The sequence below is a fragment of the Acomys russatus genome, chromosome 32, assembly GCF_903995435.1.
Source record: "Acomys russatus chromosome 32, mAcoRus1.1, whole genome shotgun sequence".
In the NCBI taxonomy this organism is placed as follows: domain Eukaryota; kingdom Metazoa; phylum Chordata; class Mammalia; order Rodentia; family Muridae; genus Acomys; species Acomys russatus.
The window spans coordinates 3713539-3732124 of NC_067168.1; the positions used below are offsets into that span (position 1 = coordinate 3713539).

The 18586-nt window shown below is 44.1% G+C and overlaps 1 protein-coding gene across 1 annotated transcript in view; it reads left to right on the forward strand.

Annotated features, from left to right (window-relative positions):
- The window catches only part of Myo5a (myosin VA), a 157824-nt gene that overhangs the window by 124573 nt on the left and 14665 nt on the right, over positions 1-18586 (forward strand). Inside the window, exons 29-34 of the mRNA XM_051140184.1 lie at positions 2237-2337; positions 6408-6606; positions 8579-8653; positions 9886-9979; positions 13884-14030; positions 16360-16514. Of these exons, the coding sequence (XP_050996141.1) occupies positions 2237-2337; positions 6408-6606; positions 8579-8653; positions 9886-9979; positions 13884-14030; positions 16360-16514 (771 nt within the window). The remainder of the gene's footprint in view (positions 1-2236; positions 2338-6407; positions 6607-8578; positions 8654-9885; positions 9980-13883; positions 14031-16359; positions 16515-18586) is intronic.

Below are 18586 nucleotides of genomic sequence, written 5' to 3' on the forward strand. Positions count from 1 at the left end.
TTTTGTGCTTTCCATCATGTGATTTTTTTCAGGATGACAAGGTAATTATACATGTTTTTACTATTTAATAAGTACTTCTGTTTAATCCTAACATTGGCTTGCAGGCCTCCTGAGTGTATGTAGTTGGAGCTTTGTGATCAGGTCTATTTTATTTTGTTCTGTTTTTTTTTTTTTTTTTTTAAGATTTATCTATTTATTATCTGTGCTTATGTGAGTATGTGGAAATGAATCCCAGAAGAGGGCATTGTGTGTCCTCCTTTATCGGCGTCCATCCATTCCTTTAGGTAGTGATTCTTCCTAACCTGAGGCTTGCATTCCCGCAGCTAGGCTAAAAGCCGATAGGCCCCAGCAATGTCTTGGCTCCACCCCCTCAGAACATCGGGGGTGCAATGTCTGGCTTGTTACACAGGTGCTGAGATCGGCATTCAGGTCCCTGTGAGTGAGAATCACGCCCCTCTTAAGTGCTGGACACCTTCCCAGTCCTCTCTGCCATTTTTTTGTTCATTTTGTTTTGTTTTGGTTTGGTTTTGTTTTTTGCTATAGGAGCTCATATAGCCTGAGTTGGCTCAGACTCACTGTATAGGTAAAGATATCATTGAACTCCTGGTCATCCTGCCTCCACCTCCTGGGTACTCTGAATACAGGTGTGAGCTGCCATACCCAGCATTTTTGGTTACTGATCTCCCATTTGAAGTCACTGAAGGGAGTGTGGTAGTAGCATCCGATGTGGCTGCCACAAGGATCTCTATGACTTTGAACTCATTGTCAGCTCCATGACTCACTGTTGCACCTCTAATGTTGTGCACATGTTGGGAAAGGAAAAAAAAAAAAAAAAAACCCTTCACTTCTCCCAGGCACTCATTTGCACCAAACCAAACAAGGTTAAGGAGGCATGAAAGAGCTGAGCATGTATTCTTTGCTGCACTTCCCCTCCCAAAGGGCAAAGCCCATAGCTTGAATGAGAAGGGACTCCTGTGAAGTTAGGCTTGGATTTTCCCACTCATATTGTTTTCAGCTTGGCAGTAAGGGGATGTGTCATGTATGGTGCAGCCTTTTCATAACCTCAAGTCACTTCATATAGGAAACATGTGAAACAGTGAGTCAGAAACTTCTAGGGCTGTAGTGCAAATCTGACCCCGCCTCCCAAGTGCTACATCCTAAGTAAGGCAGGCTGAATGAAGAAAACACCGGCTGCTCCTTCCCCAGGACGGCAGCAGCAGGAGAGCACCAGCTTTCCCTGCCTTCAGACTAGCTGAATAGATCGAGCAACCCAATATACCAAAGATTCAAAACCACTCCAGAGAAGTTCTAAGACATTCGAGTATGGTGTATCATTATCTGATATAAAAATGAATCTTTGTGAATTATATTTATAGGCCTTAAAAATAAGAATGGCCCTTTATGAAGTAGTCTTTTTCTTTCAGGCAAAGAAAAAAATTAAATAGCCGAAAAGTATATAAATATATATTCTTTATACAATACAGCTAAAGAAATGTTTATTTGGGGCCAGAGATGTAGTTCAGCTGGTAAAATGCTTGCTTGGGTAGCATGCACAGAGCCCTGGGTTTGATCGGCACCATCACAGAGACCGGGCAGGTTCGGCGGTGCATACCTGTGGTCCCAGCACTCTGGAAGTTGAGGCAGGACAACCAGAAGCTCACGGTCATCCTCGGTACATAGAAAGCTTGAGGCCAGCCAGGCGTGAGCCACCACACGTAGCTCAGGACAGACACTGATTGAAAGACATTGCCCATAAGGACCGATGTTCTGAGGGGGTGGAGGCAAGACACTGCTGGGGCCGATCGGCTTTTAGCCTCAGGTTAGGAAGAATCACTACCTAAGGAATGGATGGATGGATGCCGATACAGGAGGACACACAACGCCCTCTTCTGGGATGTGCTTTAGACAAAGAGAAGGGACCTTTTGGGATACTTAAGTTGTGATTTTTTTAAGGACAATAAATTAGTGACTTTAATGTGTGTGTGTGTGTGTGTGTGTGTGTGTGTGTGTGGTGTACATGTGTGCATGTGTGTATATGCATACACGTGAACGTCAGATGACAGCGTGTAGGTGTAGATTCTCCCCACCATATGGGTTCTAGAGACTGCATTCAGGACATCAGGCTGGATGGCAGGTGCTCTACCCTCTAAGCACTGAAGTGAAAAGAATGTGTGAGGTGTGATCCAGAGCTGCTGAGTTGAGCCTTCATGTGGACGTGTGCCATTTCTCCCTTCAGAATACAATGACGGATTCCACATTACTTTTGGAAGATGTGCAGAAAATGAAAGACAAAGGTGAAATAGCACAAGCGTATATTGGCTTGAAAGAAACAAACAGGTAAGTTGATCCTCTCATCCACCTGGGTTTAGCTGTATTAGTCCGTAAGCTGGTCTTCCGTACAGGAAGTCAGTGTGCCGGTTCATTGCTTTATTAGACATCAGCCAACTGATTTAAACCAACTAAAAATCACATTAATAATATCAGGGAATGGCTGATGATTGGTGTCAGGGAGAATGCTAGTCACATTATGGAAAGAGAACTTATGAGGGGCCTTGGCCTTAAGCTGCCTGGAAAAGAAAACCCGCCGCTCCGTTTGGACTGTCCTGAGTATATCCTTTCATAGTAAGGGTGTTGTTCAAGATGGCTGTTTGAAGGTCAGTAGAGGCAGCCACAGTGTTTAACAATTGAAACGTAGCATAAAGAGAAGGGAAGCTGTGCGTACTTGGAATTCCATCGCTGGTGGGCATATAGCTCGGGAAGGTGCCACAACGCCGAGAGTGGGAGATATAGGCTTATAGCATATCAGCAGTGTTCAGCCTTACTGCCAGCCTCGTTTCTGAACAGAAACTTAGTGCCATTGTACCCTAAACAGAAAAAAAAATTACATACTGGACCATTTTGAGAGAGTGTGGCCAGTGGTGCTATCATTAAGAAAGACAGTTCTAGGATCTCCTAGGAATCTTGATGACACAGGTACAGGATTGATATACATAAATGCCCACAAATTAAATATATATGCCCTGGGAAGCATGACGTAGCTCTCTACTTCCAGGCAAAGGTACAGAATGCTTATAAAGCTACTTGGCTAAATGTAAATCTAATTTATGGAGTTCTTATAAACTTTTATATTTAAGAATATCTTGTTAAGCTGGGCGCAGTGGCACACACCTGTAATCCCAGCACTCAGGGAGGCAAAGGTAGATGGAGCTCTCTGAGTTCAAGGCCAGCCTGATCTACAAATCAAGTCCAAGGCAGCCAAGGCGGCACAGAGAAACCCTGTCTCAAAAAAAAAAAAAAAAAGACTATCTTACTATAGATAAGGCCATATTATGCTGTCCATCCAGATACTCAGCTGCTCAGTCACCAGGTCTGAAATGTGCCTCCCATGCCGGACACTATGCCCTTTAGTGGGAACATAGCACAAGACCATTGAACACAGTCCCTTCTCACAGAGGCTACAGGCTCCTTAGAAAAATGACTTGAGAAGATATCAGAAGGAATTGAAGGGCTTTAAGTAGAAAAGCGATGCAGGGACACGCTTAGAAAGCTAGCCCTTGCTGTTATATTTGAGAACAAATTGTAATGGAGCAAGATTGAAAGCACAAAACCAGTTAGGAGGCTTTGCCGCAATCCAGTGACTGATCATGGTGACTTGAGCTTGGTTGGTGACAGTTGGGTTGAAAGAAGTGGGGCATTTTGAAAGCTGTGTATGGAGATGAGGTCAGTAGGCCTTGTAGTGTGCTGGGTGTGTGAGTGGGCCATAGGGAACCTTGAAGCATCCGCTGTGGGACTCGGCTGGATGTGTTGATGCCATTTTATGATCATGAGACCAGGGTGCATAACGAGTGGATTTCCACATACTGACCTTTAGCAAACAAGAAGGCATCCAGGGAGAGAAATCACGCTACGCAGTTGAGTTATATATAATATATCTTGGTCTGTAACCAAGATAAAGGGGCTGAGATATAGATTTCATAGTCATGAGAATATAATAAATAATAATAAAATCATATATAATAATACAAAGAAAACCTCAAAAATAGATCAACTGTTTAGAGAAAGATAGTAGATTGAAAACAGAATTTCCTCAATTCATGTTGAACAAACATAGCACAAAAGTGTATGAAGATTAAGAGCCTGGGCTCTGAGACCACATGGTGCTGGACTCAAATGCTTCCTTGCCAGTTGTTAACTCTCTGGTGAAGGAAAGAACACGTTAAGCTAGCAAAAGAATGAAGAACTGCACCTGACATTTAGCAGATCCTCAAAATGATTTGTTTACACCCTAGATAGGAAAAATGGTACCAACTTTATGTTGTTTATAAACTACACTCTTTTAGTAAGAGGCAGTAGATACATCTCACGTACAAAGGCAGCTTCTCCAGATCTTAAATTTAATTTTATCCAAAAAGTTTAAACCATGTCAAAAGCTGAGAACTTTGGATATGTTCTTATGTTATTTGTACAATAATTGTTATAAAAGTTTGCATGGGGAATCAGATTTTATTATGCTAAAGTCAGTCCCTATCCAGACAACTGAAAATTTCATTTTGAAATAGATTGTGACAATTGTCACATGAAGATGTACCTGGAGTTTTCACATCATACATGTGCCATGGCTCTTCTCAGTGCTTGATATGTAAGGGCATTCGGCTAGTCACATAAAACATTCGAAATTGAACGTCGGTCTCACCTTCTACACTCCATTTATCTGTGATGCCATTTCTTACCGATTTTTTTTTTTTTTTTAGTTAACCAAAATAATTTTGTGGTGATGTTGTAAAGTCATCTGTAATTACTAAAAATGGTCCCATTCACTTAGTAAGATACTGAGATATCATATGCTTTTGTTGACCGCCGTCGTCTCATTTCCATCCTGTGTCGCTTTGTGTTTTGCATTGTGTTTCTTTACATGGAAGGTCATCTGCCGTGGATTACCAGGAGTTGAATGAGGATGGAGAGCTCTGGCTGGTTTATGAAGGGTTAAAACAAGCCAACAGGTTACAAACGTCTTCTCAAAGTAGAATGTTATTAACCTGATTTCCTTACTAACAGTGGACTCACAACTTTGACTGTGTGTCTTGTGTGTTTCTTGTCCTCCTGAGACAATCAGTCTCGATAAAACGTAAATACCTTCTTTAAAACTGTCTCTACTAACAGATCCTATTAAGGCTATACTTCATTGTAGGTGGATACAAGTTGCTTCACCTAAGCCACAGTGCTGTCAGGAGTGAGCATCTAAACACTGAGGCGCTTTAGGACTTGAGGAAAACAGTCTTCCAGCTGAAGAGCATGTTGTTGGAGCATGGGCACTGAGAGTTGTTACCTGGACAGTAGCTTCTTTATAATAAATGTCAAGCTGGGATACCATTCCTAGAACAGACGTGGCCTAAGAGCGGTGTCAGGTGCCTGACTCAGCGTTTCTGTGGTTACATGGGAGTCAAGGCCAAAGAAGTCAAGATAACCGCCTGAGCTCAGCAGTTTACTTGCAGGAACAAACGCAAAATAGAGTTAGCTGTGTCTCTAACGCATTCCTCATCTGCCCTAGTAATGTCTGTGTCTTTAAAAACTCATAAAAAATTTTCAATTTTAGGGATTACAGTTTTAAAATTCTTACACTGTTAAGTGGGCTTCTGCGTGTTCTGCTTTGTTCTAACCATAACCATTGGCATTAGCTGCAGTGCTGTGGGTTCACTGGGTCTTAAAACATCATGATAGCCAAAATAACTAGTCTGCTATTAATAGTTTGCTCACAGTAGCATTATAAGCTTTACTCAACAGTTAATAACAAATGAAATTAGGATTAAATGTCTTTTTCTTCATGTTAATTAATTTTGACTATAACTTTATATCTTGTTAGGATTCTATTACTGATATATAATTTAATGGGAAGAGAGATGACAGTTCTGTCTACACACACACACACACACACACACACACAAACACACACACACACGTACAGAACTACCAGACTGGGTTTGGGTAAATCTATAGATTTCCATGTAGTGCACCAGCCTTCTGTCCTTGGATAGGTGGACAATATTAAAAACATGATCCTGTTTCCACCTGTGCCTGAAATCAGTATCTGGGTCTTTGGAGGTCATTTTTTTTTAAGCTTGGGAGTGTTTAATCTTGCACTTGATAATGCAGGTTTTTTTTTTATTTGTTTCTTGGCAATGAGACTATCTTTGCCAACTTAAAAGAGAGCTTCATACAATTAAAAAAGACAGAAATGTGGACACATGAGCTTCCATTTCTGGCATCTGAGTTTCATGGCATTAGTGGAGTCAGGAGATGCACAGATGCTAAAGAGTGTCTGCCTTTCCTACTCTTGCAAAGGCTCGCGTCACTTTGCACCCCTTGGTGTGAGCTCCTCTACACTGCAAACCTGTGTGACCTCTCTACAGGCTGCTGGAATCCCAGCTGCAGTCACAGAAGAGGAGCCATGAGAATGAGGCCGAGGCCCTCCGAGGGGAGATCCAGAGCCTGAAGGAAGAGAGCAACCGGCAGCAGCAGCTGCTGGCCCAGAACCTGCAGCTGCCCCCCGAGGCCCGCATCGAGGCCAGCCTGCAGCACGAGATCACCCGGCTGACCAACGAGAACTTGGTAAGGAGCCGCCAGTGCCTGGGTCCTCTGTGTGTTCTTCTTGGACAAGCACAGCTTTTCCTTTTTTTTGGAAAGACACTCTTCTGTCCCTGATGGAAGCCAAAAAGAAAATATGGAAGTGTTGGTAGAAATGAGTCAAAATAATGAAATTGCACCCAGGCTGTTTCTCACAGAAGTCTCTTGGGCAACTGAGTCTTCTCAGACCTCGCAGAGTCTGGAAGAGAGTCACCTGGGGGCTGACTACCTGTTGGGCTTTGGATGCCAGGGAGAACAGCCCCAAGTGGTGTTCCTTTGATTCCTCGCATCCAAGGAAGATGCAGCCCCACCCACCTAGCTGACCAGCCAGGCATGCTTCTCGGCTGAAGCAGGCAGGGGCTTTTGGGCTGACACTGAGCTGAGCTTCTAAAACAGGGTAGAGACAAGAACCCAGCTTCATGTGTTCTCTTCTTTTAGCCGGTAGTAAAGAAGATACTTTGACTTAAAATTTTTTTTTCTACAATATTTCTTTTTCTATCACATTATAACTTTGATTACATATTTGCAATTTTAAATCTATGCAAATTTTACAGATAACCTGATTGCATAAAAATCAGTGAAAGATTATAATTACGTTTTTACATAACATTTGTCCTTTAATGACACATGAAAAATTAATTCCACTATAATAGTGTTGGATTTCCCTGAAGGTCTGACTCTATTAGTGATAACTGACCACACAGGTAGTTTTCTACCACCATGGGTTCACCCACGGTTTATCTAGATCAGAAAAAAAGTCACAAAGTGCTTTTTGTCCAGTCTTACATGCGAAGCTGGGGCAGGAGTGTGGGGAAGAGGGCAAAGCCGGCGATGGGGCGGACTCTTCCAGCATCGCTGAGCCAACCTTACTGCTTAATGGAAAAGTTTTCTGAGGCAGAAGATGGTGTTTTAAAAGTTGCATTTTACCCTATTTGCTGATATAACTAACAATGCTTTTGTTGATTAGGAATTGATAAATGTGTGAAACCATGTTGATTGATCAGCATACAGGCTCTTTGCTTCTCTGTCTTAAAATGCCACATGATTGATCTGTGAGATGGGTTTGTTTCTGGGTGGTGGATTCTCAGTGTGTTCACTAAGTTAATCAAGTGTTATCTTTACAGCCTGCCTGTACTATTAATATTCTCAGCACATTTTGTATCTAACACATAGACGAACGAGCCCTGCGCTCTAAACGGAAGGCTCCGGTTAGTGTGTCTTAGGCTACCCTTTGCAGATCAGCTGCCTGTGCCATTCAATAAGCTGACCGCTAATTCGAAGATTATCATCAAACTCAAGTGTATGGAATGATATTCCTTCTCAGGCTTACAATTTCTCAGCCTTAATTATGTACCTTTTAGGATGCACTTGAGCGGAATATTAAGGCAACAGCATGTCTGGGCTTAGTGCTTATGATGTTTTGCCTTGCTTACACACACACACACACACACACACACACACACACACACACACATACACACACATACACACACACCTCAACACACACCAGTACCCATAGGAATGGATTTCTTGCCCTTGTAGTGCACAGCTGCAGAGGCCTCCACCACTTCCAGACGGGAGTGGGGTGCTAGCAGCACCCCTACCTTTTTATTTTGTTGCCTTCCTCAGCCTTGCTGCTCTCCTGGTAGCAGCTTGGGAGAGTCACAATGAGGGAGGGGTAAAGGACTGTCAGTCTTCTCTGGTCACCACGGTTCCCTGCTTTATTGACCTGCTGAATGACAACATCCTGGCCATCACCCGTCTCTATTGTCCATGCAACATAGAGTCTCATCTATACTAGAAAAAGGACATGGTAATGGCAGGTGACAGTTCCGAGCCAGTGAGTAGATACAGTTTCATTATCTGTGTTTTAAAGTATTTTTAAGTGACTTTTGCTGAGAGGTAGCTTTCCCTCAAAGGCAGAAGAAACAAATATCCGTTGTACCTGTTTTTTCAGTATTTTGAGGAATTATATGCAGATGACCCTAAGAAGTATCAATCATATCGGATTTCACTTTACAAAAGGATGATTGTATGTAAACCACGGCGTTTTGCCATTGTCGCCTGCTGCTTCTAGCCCTCTCTAACTGAAGAGCACACTGCTGCCTGCCGCTGCCCGGGAGGTCTCCTCAAACCTCTTCACAAAATCTCTGCCCCTACCCCCCACAGCTGTCTTTAGCCAGCGTGTCATCTCTTCTGGTGTCCTGTGTCCACTGTGTGTTTGGTGTGTTGTTAACCCAAGGCTTACAGTGTGATGGAAGCAACGTGTTTCCAGAGATCGTGTAAAACCCAGGAAGCACAGGTCGGCACTGGAAATGCCAGCAGCTGATTCCTTTGAGTCACTTGTCCGAATCCTGTGCAAGCTGGAGAGTGAATCAGGGTTTTCAAATGCTGTTCTTCTCTGAGACTTAGTGACACCCACCGGCCAGCTTCAGTGACTCATGTCCCCTTCTAGGCTGGTCCTGTCCACTTCCCTCTTTGTTGCTGAGTTCCTAACTGCCTGTCCTTTGAGAGAATCCTTTACTTAAAGCCATTAGTCACAGGTGTCTTTCCTTTCTACACTTTCCTTTCTCACTTTTTGTACCCAAAATTAGTCTTTTTTAAATATATATTGACTGTAAGATTTTGTGACATCTTACACTACCTGGCATTTGGGTCCTATGTCACAGAAAGCTTTTTCCCCCCACTGAGACAGGCTATCAGTACATAGCCCGGGCTGGCCTTGAACGCAGAGATCCACCCACTCCTGCCTCCCCTGTGCTGGAATTAAAGGTGCATGCCACAGCATCTGTCTCACCTACCTTTTCATTCCCCCTAAGTTGTTTCTGTTCCTTAAGCTTTAAAGCTAAGTCTAGATTTGGTAAAGCATAACGGTGTCAGTCTTTTCCTAAACACAGCCATCCTCAAACCCCACACACACACACACACACACACACACACACACGGAACTCATGCATTCATCAGAGCTCGTCTTTGCTCAGTCCCCTGTCAGAAGCAGCAGTCCATCTGCATCCTTTCCCATAGGCGTCTCCTGGGACTTCCATCACGCTGTAAAGGAACGCGCTGCAGTGTGTGTCAGCCGTGTCCTCACTGCAGCTGTGCCTCCTCTGCCCGCCAGGCTGAGCTGGGTGGTGAGTCGCACCAGCCAGCTCTTCCGCAGCTTCTACTTAACACTAACAGCGCTGTTGCCGTGATTAAGTGCCCCCTTTGTGCCTGCGCTCAGCCCGCTTCATCTTTCTGACAGAATTCTCATTTTGATCTTAGGATCTGATGGAACAACTTGAAAAGCAGGATAAAACTGTCCGGAAACTGAAGAAGCAGCTCAAAGTCTTTGCCAAGAAGATTGGTGAACTAGAAGGTACTTCAACACATTTTTACAGCATCCGTCAATTTTTATTCCCTGCTGTTTGTGACATAATGGAGCTTTGTAGGTGACTTTTTAGAGAAAATAACCAAAATTACTTTTCACAGTCCTGACCTCTGTGGAGCGGAAATTTCCACTTCTACAGATGGGGATGATTTTCATAGTAATACAACTGTAAGTTACACTGTTTATTGGCAGTACTTAAAAATCTAGGTTTTTTTTTTTTTTTTTTCCAAAGAACTTTCTACACTAAACTGGACACCATGGTAAGCTGTAAAAACCCTGTCTGTGTTAAGGGTATAACCCATGAGGTTGTTAAAACTAGAGGCCCTTTGCCAACATTAGTGAATATGAATAAATATAAAAAGCCTTTTTTTCTTTTTCTTTTTATTAACTAATTTATTCACTTTACATCCTGGCCATAGCCCCCTCCTTCCTCTCCTCCTAGCCCCACCGTCTCTCCCTCTTCCCCTGCCACTATTCCTCAGAAAATGGGATCCCCCCTTATCCACCCTCCGCAGCACATCAAGCCTCATCAGGACTGAGTGTGTCCTTTCCCCCTGTGGCCTGGCAAAGCAGCTCCACCACGGGGAAGTGATCAAAAAGCAGGTAACAGGGTCCATGTCAGAGACAGCCCCCGCTCCCCTTACTAGAGGACCCACATGAATCCCGAACTGCCCATCAGTTACAGCTGTGTAGGGGGCCTAAGTCCAGCCCATACATGGTCCATGGCTGATGCTTCAGTCTCCTCATGCCCCTCTGGGCCCTGGTTAGTTGGCTCTGTTGGTCTTCTTGTGATGCTCCTGTCACCTTCAGGTCCATTTCTCTTCCCCCCACTTTTCTACAAGACTCCCTACATATAGCTCAATGTTTGGCTGTGAATATCAGCATCTGTTTCGAACTGTTGCTGAGTGGAGCCTCTCAGAGGACAACTCAGCTAGGCTCCTGTCTGCAAGCATAGCAGAGTTTCCTTAGCAGTGTCAGGGGCTGGCTCTCTTTCATGGGCTGGGTCTTGGATTGGGCCAGCAGGCATTGGTTGAATATTACCTCAGTCTCTGCTCTGTGTTTATCCCCGCACATCTTGTAAGCAGGGTGAGTTTTGGATTGAAGTTTTTGTGGGTGAGTTAGTGTTCCTCTCCCTCCACTAGGAATCTTGTCTAGTTAAAGAGTACCCTCTCAGTCGCCATGACCCCTGCTACTAGAGTCCCCAACATATCCTCCCAGAAGCCTGCCCTGATTTAGGTCCCCAGCTTGTCACAGAGCTGCCCTCCCCCACAGTGTTTCTTTTCTCTGCAGCCCCCAGTCACCCTCATGTCTCTCTGCACTTCCTCTCCTGCCTTGCTCCTTCTCTTCATCTGCCGCTACTGTCTGTTCTATTTCCCCTTCTGAGTGAGATTTAGGCATCTTCCCTAGGGTCCTCCTTGTTACTTATCTTCTTTGGGTCTGTGATTATAGTATGTTTATCCTGTACTATATGACTAAAATCCACTTATAAGTGAGAGCATACCATGTGCGTCTTTCTGTGTCTGGGTTACCTCACTCAAAATCTTTTCTAGTTCCATCCATTTGCCTGCAAATTCCATGGTTTCCATATTTTATTTTTAAAAAAGCACTTTTATTTCACATTTCAAATCAGTTTTCTTTAAAACGTATGTTTTTACCAGTGAGCTACACTCTCAACTTTTGAAATGTAACTGAAGAGAGAAGTTAAAGGATTTCAAGCCACTATTCATTTCTGGCCATTATCAATTAGAAATAAAGCTTTTCTGTTAAACTATCCTGATAGCCAAGCTAAAAATAACATTTGTGCTAGCAACTCATGGATTAAATAAGAAAGAGACATATTTGTTCTTAAGAAAGTTAATATTTTGAGTTAAATTATTTGCATCTAGATGATAAAATGAAATAAGCTCATGTGAGTCGGGCACCTGCCCAGGCATTGTCCGGCCATCTCTCAAATAGAGCAAACGTGGTAAGCTCTTCTGGCGCTTACTTCTCTCTTCCCCTTCAGACCTGTGTCCTACAGAAAAACACCGGAGTCTTATGCAACAAAGCATGTTCTAATGAAAGTTATTTATGTTTTTTCTTTAAATGTATCAAACCCTGTTTAAGACCATTTGCCTTAAATTAAAATTGCCATCTATATCCTGTGGGCTATATTTAATTAAGATACATTTTTAAAACAAAGTTTTTCAAAGAAAAAAATGCCAACATGTATAATTTTTAGCAGAATTTACACAGCTAACTGGAGAATCTTCCAAAATTTGGTCTGCGTGGTGCTCTATTTTAATCCAGGAGTAGGTGGTATGTCTTGGTTTTCATGAGAAAAAAAAATCAGACCTGAAGGTATTCTGTAAGCCAGTAACTTTTTTGATACAAGAAAAACAAAACCCAGAAACTATATGTGACTTCCCCGACACTCTGCCTGTTAGACAGTAGGTAGAACCTTGGCCTTCTGGTTTCTCTGCTCTAGATTAAATTGTCCAGAGTTTTTCTACTTGTAAGAAATTTGTCTGAAAACTGGTTAAACCTAAGATTAAGATCTTCATGGTGCTTTGGAAAGAAAAGGCAACTTTTTAGACTGTCTTGAACTACTTTTCTTTTCCAAGATAAAAAGAAGTGAAGGGATGTTTCCCTTTTGAGTTTATAAGAGCCTGGGAAAGGAAAGCAGGGACAGCTGCAAGTTCTAGGACACCGGTAGCGGAGCCCTGGCTAAGTGCCGACCGGTTTGCCCTGTCCGCTGCTCACGCTGGGGCTGTGTAAGCCGCGTGAGTGTTCTTCCCACGGAAAGGGATCTCTCAGAGGGATGGAGGGTCAGGAAGGAGTCTTCGGGTTCAGTATATGGTGAAGGCCTAGTTTTTGCTTCCCAGATGGTGCCTTGTGGCTTTTCCCTCCAAAGAAGACATCGTCCGTCCTCATGTGGCTGACGCAATCAGAAGAAAGGTGTTAGCCTTACCGGGCCTTTATAAACCTGATTTTAGGCATTTTCACATTAATCAGTGCTAACAAACACTATTTTGCCAGCTATCTTAATATAGTTTAAATTCAAAATAGCGATAAATTATAAATAAATGCCCTTTTGCTTTTAATGACTAGATATTGGATTCTTAGAACTATCAGTGCTTCTGCCGTCCCTGGGAAGTCTGTTTGCTTGCTTATTTTTAAGACAGAGTCTCATGTAGCTCCGGCTGACCTCAGAGTGGCAACATAGCTGGGGGTGACCCTGTATGCTTCACCCACCTGACTGCCTCCCAAGTGCTGGGATTACAGGCGTGCTCTGCCAGTCCCACCTTGTCATTCCATTCTGTGAGCAAACCTCTGAATGTTTAACTACTTTTTTTTTTAAAAGATTTATTTATTCATTATTATGTATACAGTGCTCTATCTGCATGTACACCTGCAGGCCAGAAGAGGGCACCAGATCACATTATAGATAGTTGTGAGCCACCCTGTGGTTGTTGGGAATTGAACTCAGGACCTTTGGAAGACCCGGCGGCGCTCTTAACCACTGAGTCATCTCTCCAGCCCAGTATAACTACTTTTGATTGATTACGATTTGTCAGCACATATGCCAGATTGCATATGTTGGGGGCTTTCCTGTGGTGCTCGGATACTTGCAAAGTAAATCTGACACAAACCAAACAAAAACCTGTGCTGTTTTCTGGGTAGCTTTTAGATGTTGCTACCTGTACATCAGGCTCCGTGGCTGCCGGAGTAGAACATCCCGCTACTGTTGCTCTTTACACAGTCTCAGCACAGAAAAGTGTTTTAAGGGGGAGGAGAAACTAATGTCCGAGGCAAGGGCTTCATTTTGTGTGGAATCCACGGACTGTCCCAAGAGCACAGGGCCCCTCAGCTTCCACCTGACAAACGTCTCTCCTCTTTGTGCCTCCCCAAGTGGGCCAGATGGAGAACATATCTCCCGGACAGATCATCGACGAGCCGATCCGGCCAGTCAACATTCCCCGCAAGGAAAAGGATTTCCAAGGAATGCTGGAGTACAAACGGGAGGATGAGCAGAAGCTGGTTAAGAACCTGATTCTAGGCAAGTGCTTTCTGCGTGGCTGCGGTCCCTTCCAGCCAGGGCAGCGCCAGAGGCAGCTGCTTACCTGGATAGCGCCGGGGCAGCTACTCACCTGGACAGCGCCCAGGCGGCTGTTTACCTGGCCAGTGCTGGGGCAGCTGCTCACTAGGGCCTCAAGTCTGATTTCATGTTCTTTAAAATTACTTTCTTGACTGTCATGATGGCTCAGTGGGTGATGGTGCCTGCTCCAAGCCTGGTGATCGGAGTTTGGTTCCCAGGGCTCTGAGAGTGGAAGAAGAAAACAGTCCTGCAGGTTGTCCTTTGACTTCTGCAAAAACGCTGTGTCACAGACTCTCACACAGCACACACAAAACAAGTAAATGTTAAAAATAAATAAATAAGCTCTAACAGTTTTTTTTAAAAACAGTGGTCCTATCATGCTGTAAAAGCCTAAGTTTCTGTGAGTTAGCGCCCAGCTTCAGCTTTCTCAGCATGGAAGACCATAAAGCCACTGGCAAGCCCAACTCCGAAGTTTCATGAGCCATCATTTCAAAGTGCATTATAGTGCCGTGGTAGAGCCCTCCCTGAGCAGTCATTATCAGTGTGGGAGGTCTTGTGTCTAGGGTTATCTGGAAGGCGCCCTTGAAGCCAAGCCTCTCAGCTCTGGCTTCATGTTAGGCTCACTCTGGAAATTTGTTTTGGTTTTGAGAGAAGATCTCACTTATGTAGCCCAGGCCAGCCTAGAACTTGATACGTAGCCAAAGCTAACCTGATAGTCCTCCAGTCTCTGCCTGCCATGTGCTAAGGGCTATGTGTGCTTCCTCTAAGAACAGCACATGAGGGTTATGTTCTGAGGGGGAGGGCGTTAAGGATCAAACCCAGGGCCTTGTGACTAGTAGACAGATACCGAGCCATCTCCCCAGCCCACTCAGGAAGCTCTCAAAAAGTGCTGCTAGCCCCCTACCCAAATGAAGTATATTGAAATCTCCAGGGAAAAGAGCTTGGCCAAGTCTAGTATCATTCTGGAAATGTCTCAGGGATTCCCTATTATAACCACAGTTGGATGCCACTGTTGTAAGCCTTGTGGGTTTCTGAACTTCTGTCTCTATTCCATAGAAATGTTCATGACCAACTGTGTGTAGGAAAACACTTCAATAATATGGAAAGAAAAAATAATTAAGGAAAAATTCCAGCAAAGTATGGAAAAGACAGGACAATTGAAAAGGGAATGGCATTTCAGGGACCAAAAGCCTTGAATGTGAGCCGCTAAGAAGAATGGGGGTGCGGAATAAGATAAGGAATGGGTGTGTGATCCCCTAAGTAGTATTGAACTAACCCTTCAGCCTTTGCCATCTCTCCTCCCAGCTACCATGGTGACAGCAGTGGGATGTAATCCTACCTAATGGAGCATCCCTCAGCTTCATGGCCTTCAGCTTAGTACAGTGTACAAGTTCAGAGGCACCTCGGTTTCAACATGGTCTTCACTTAGCAAAAAGGTTTAAGGGGCTAGTAGCTTAAAGGGTAAAAAGGAGAGAGAGTGAAAACAGGTGTACGGTTTTATGTAAGATTGTCTGGGTTACTGTGCACAGTGGCCAGAGAGAATAAGGATCTAATTGTGCTTATATCTGAAGACAGACCATCAGAGGCAGAAATGTGAGGACCTTGGCCCTGGGTGGGAGTCATGGCATGTTCAGCAAACAGCAAGGGGAGTTGTTTGGAACACAGGGAGCTGGGCTTCTAAGAGAGTGAAGAACAAAAATCCAACAAAATCAGCATGACCTAATGTGAAATTAAGCATTTTCTTAAGTGAATAGCTGTAGATATTTAATATTATTTAGGACTAGGAGGTGGATCTGAGAGACCAGGTAGGAAGCTAGTCTAGTGACCCAGGAAATGATGATGGCCTATACTTGGCTGTATCATGTCGGGAGCATTAACAGGATGATAGGTAGGGTGGATGGTCTGAGAAAAGCAAGGGAGTTAACAATGGTGAGGTTTATGACTGAGAAGCTGAAGGTACAGAGGTCCATTAGCAGAGCAGATGCTGTGGGGAATGGAGAGCTTGACTTGGGAGAGGCTTGGATTGACGTGCCTGAGCAGAGACGCCAGGAAGATAGCTCGTAAACAAGACTGGACTTCAAGGGAAAAGTCAGGGCAGGCTATCTAAGTTTTATATAGACATGCACCCATAGTCAATAATTTCACTAACGAGCTGTTAAAACACCGTTTTTTTATGACTTGCCCCGAATGATTGAGCTCTTACACAACTGTGCTTTCATCCCTCACAAAACATGCCTCACAAAGACTCTCGGGGTTACGTAATTGTGTTTTTCCTTTTTTCTTTATTCAGAGCTGAAGCCACGTGGCGTGGCTGTCAATCTGATCCCAGGGTTACCAGCATACATCTTGTTCATGTGTGTGCGACATGCCGACTACCTGAACGATGATCAGAAAGTAAGATCGTTGCTGACATCAACAATTAACAGCATCAAAAAAGTCCTGAAGGTCAGTTCCGCGTCCCGCAGTTCTCATGGCTGTTAATGACAGTGTGAGCAGAGGTACTGTTTCTTCTTCAGACTTGGCACAGTTGCCCTTTATAAGCTCTTTCAGAGTCCCTACAGGCTCCTGCTGTGGGAACGAGCCTACCCAGCCCTCCATGTTAGCTGCTTTCTCCTCACTGTGACCTGACAGAAATTCTTAGAGGAGGGAGGATGGTCTTGAGGGCTCAGAGCTTTAGGAGGCGTAAGCCCATCAGAGGAGCAGTAAGCAGAGACGACTCAGAAACGGCTGGGCTGCAGCCTTCAAGGCCTGCCCCCTTCCCCCAGCTAAGCCCTATCTTCTAAGGACCCCACAGCCTCTCACAGGCTAGCACTAGCTGGGACCTGAGGTAGACATAACACTGTCTAGTTGCCTTCGTACAGAACACGTTCAGCTTAGACAGTAATCAAGATGAATTTGATATTATTGCATCTAATTGAGAAGCTAGGTAATTCATCACAGACAGAAATAGTCTGCTTTAGGTTTTATTGGGACCAAACTTAAAATGTTTAGCAGAAGACAGGCATGGTGGCACATATCTTGAAGATCTCTCTGAGTTCAAGATTAGCCTGGCTTACAAAGCAAATTCCAGACCAGCCAGCTCTACACAGTGAGACCCCGGCTCAATAAATTGTTTAGTAAAAACCAATTATATGCATACATATTCATATGTAGTCCATATGTGTAGATTATGATGCTTATGTTGAGATGTCAGGTTCAACAATGTGTAGCTTCTTATAAAAAAGATGACTAAAATGGCATTCAAATCTTATTCTCTAGATCATCCCACGCGTTATCTCGTTACCCAAATTCATTGCTTCCGTTTGAAAACAACATGGAGATGCTTCTCAGAGATGAGAGACATCACTTGGGAGAGACGGAGGAGGAGCCTATTGGCCCAGGGGCTCCTTATATTACATAACCCTTTTAGTGACTCTAGAGCACTGGTCCTCAACCTGTGGGTTCTGACCACATTGGGGGTCACATTTCAGATATTTACATTATGACTCGTGACAGCAGCAAAATTACAGTTATGAAGCAGCAACAAAAATAGCTTGAAGGCTGGGGCCCCCCACGACCTGACCGTGGCCTTAGGAAGGCCGAGGACCACTGCTGGAGAGGAGCACATCCAACTTTCAGCTCGGTGTTTCTAGGAGAAAGTAAGATGTGTTCTAGGCACCTTGTCTTCTGATTATTCAACTTAACAAAGCATCTAGGATGAAGATCCAATAGCTCCCTTGCTTCTAAATAGTCTTTTAAAATATTTATTGTAAAATCCGTCCCCTCAGGGCTCAGGTAGCCCTGCAGAAGAGGAATCAGATAGCGTATAAAAGCAGAGGGGACGGAGGGCACCAAGAAACCAAGGGCCACTAAATCAACAGGACCAGAGCTCATGTGGGCTCACAGAGACTGCAGCTGCGGCACAACAGGCCTGCCCGGGCCTGCACGGATCTGCACCAGCTCCTCTGCAGATGTATTATGGCTTCCAGTTTAGTGTTTTTACCAGAGTCCTGAGTGTGGGAATAAGTGAGTCTTGTTTCTTGTGCCTTCTCTTGGGCTCTTTGCTTCTGTTTGCTTTATCCAATTCCAATGTGTTAGTTAGGTTATTTTTTAATGTTATTTTAGTATTACCTCTCAGAAGTCTGTTTTCTAATGAGTGACAGAAATGGATGGGATCTGATGGGAGGACAGGGAGGGAGGAAGTAGGAATACCAGGGAGAAACTAAAATCAGGATACATTATGTGAGAATGAAAACATTTTCAATAAAAGGAAAAAAGAAAACAAGTATTATAAAATATGTAGAATATAAACTCTGACATCGTATTCTTCCTAAGAGCTAATATATACAGACACTGCTGTACAGGTGATGCCGCAGTCCCCCTGCGGGCGCTCATCCTCGCTCCTCCCTCACCATTACATACAGACACTGCTGTACAGGCGATGCCGCAGTCCCTCTGCGGGCGCTCATCCTCGCTCCTCCCTCACCATTACATACAGACACTGCTGTACAGGCGATGCCGCAGTCCCTCTGCGGGCG